Consider the following 625-nt stretch of genomic DNA (forward strand, 5'->3'; position numbering starts at 1 on the left):
GCTCGTCTGCGCTGCTCGCAGGGGCATCCTCCTGGTGATGGAAGGAGCAGCCGTCGCCACCGCCGCTGCGAGGTCGCGCTGCGCTCCGTGCGCCGCCGCCGGGGAGATGGGAACATTCGCTGTGGCGAGGCCAAGAGCGACAGAGGAAGATCGGTATTGTCGGGAGCTGGGTCCCATATAAAGGGACCCCACCCCCGCCTTCGCCTCTAGCCCGCTTCGCCTCCCGGAGCGAGACAGGAACTGCGGTCCCGAGAAAGCGGGGAGACATCGCTGAAGCGGGGACGCGAGGGCTCGGCGGATCGCGCAGCAGGGCTCCGGGCCCAGTGAAAGTTTCTCTTCCCGAGCGTCAGGGCGCTCGCTGCCGGGAAAGTCTGCCCAGGGCCTGGGCTGTGGAGTCTCTCGGCCCCTTCGAAGGCTCTTGAAACCCCAGCAAGAGAGAGCAGGAATCAGGGACGTGTGACAGCCGGACAGTGCGCTGGTCGGTATCCCGGGCCGCTCGAGCGCACCCGCGGCTCCAGGTGAGTGAGGGAGCCGGCTGACTCTAGGATGGGCATTACTTAGGGGAAGAGGTAGCTGGGAGGAAGACCGGGGTGCACCCACTCACTCCGCTTCCTCTCACAGGTCT

The 625-nt window shown here is 66.6% G+C and overlaps 1 protein-coding gene across 1 annotated transcript in view; it reads left to right on the forward strand.

The window, feature by feature from the left end:
• The first annotated feature begins 37 nt into the window (after nucleotides 1-37).
• Chst2 (carbohydrate sulfotransferase 2) overlaps nucleotides 38-625 on the forward strand; it is a 2,826-nt gene continuing 2,238 nt past the window's right edge. The window contains exons 1-2 of the mRNA XM_010608219.1: nucleotides 38-153; nucleotides 431-518. Of these exons, the coding sequence (XP_010606521.1) occupies nucleotides 38-153; nucleotides 431-518 (204 nt within the window). The remainder of the gene's footprint in view (nucleotides 154-430; nucleotides 519-625) is intronic.

This window comes from Fukomys damarensis, unplaced genomic scaffold (assembly GCF_012274545.1).
Source record: "Fukomys damarensis isolate Sample0158 unplaced genomic scaffold, DMR_v1.0_HiC HiC_scaffold_37, whole genome shotgun sequence".
NCBI classification, from domain to species: Eukaryota; Metazoa; Chordata; class Mammalia; order Rodentia; family Bathyergidae; genus Fukomys; species Fukomys damarensis.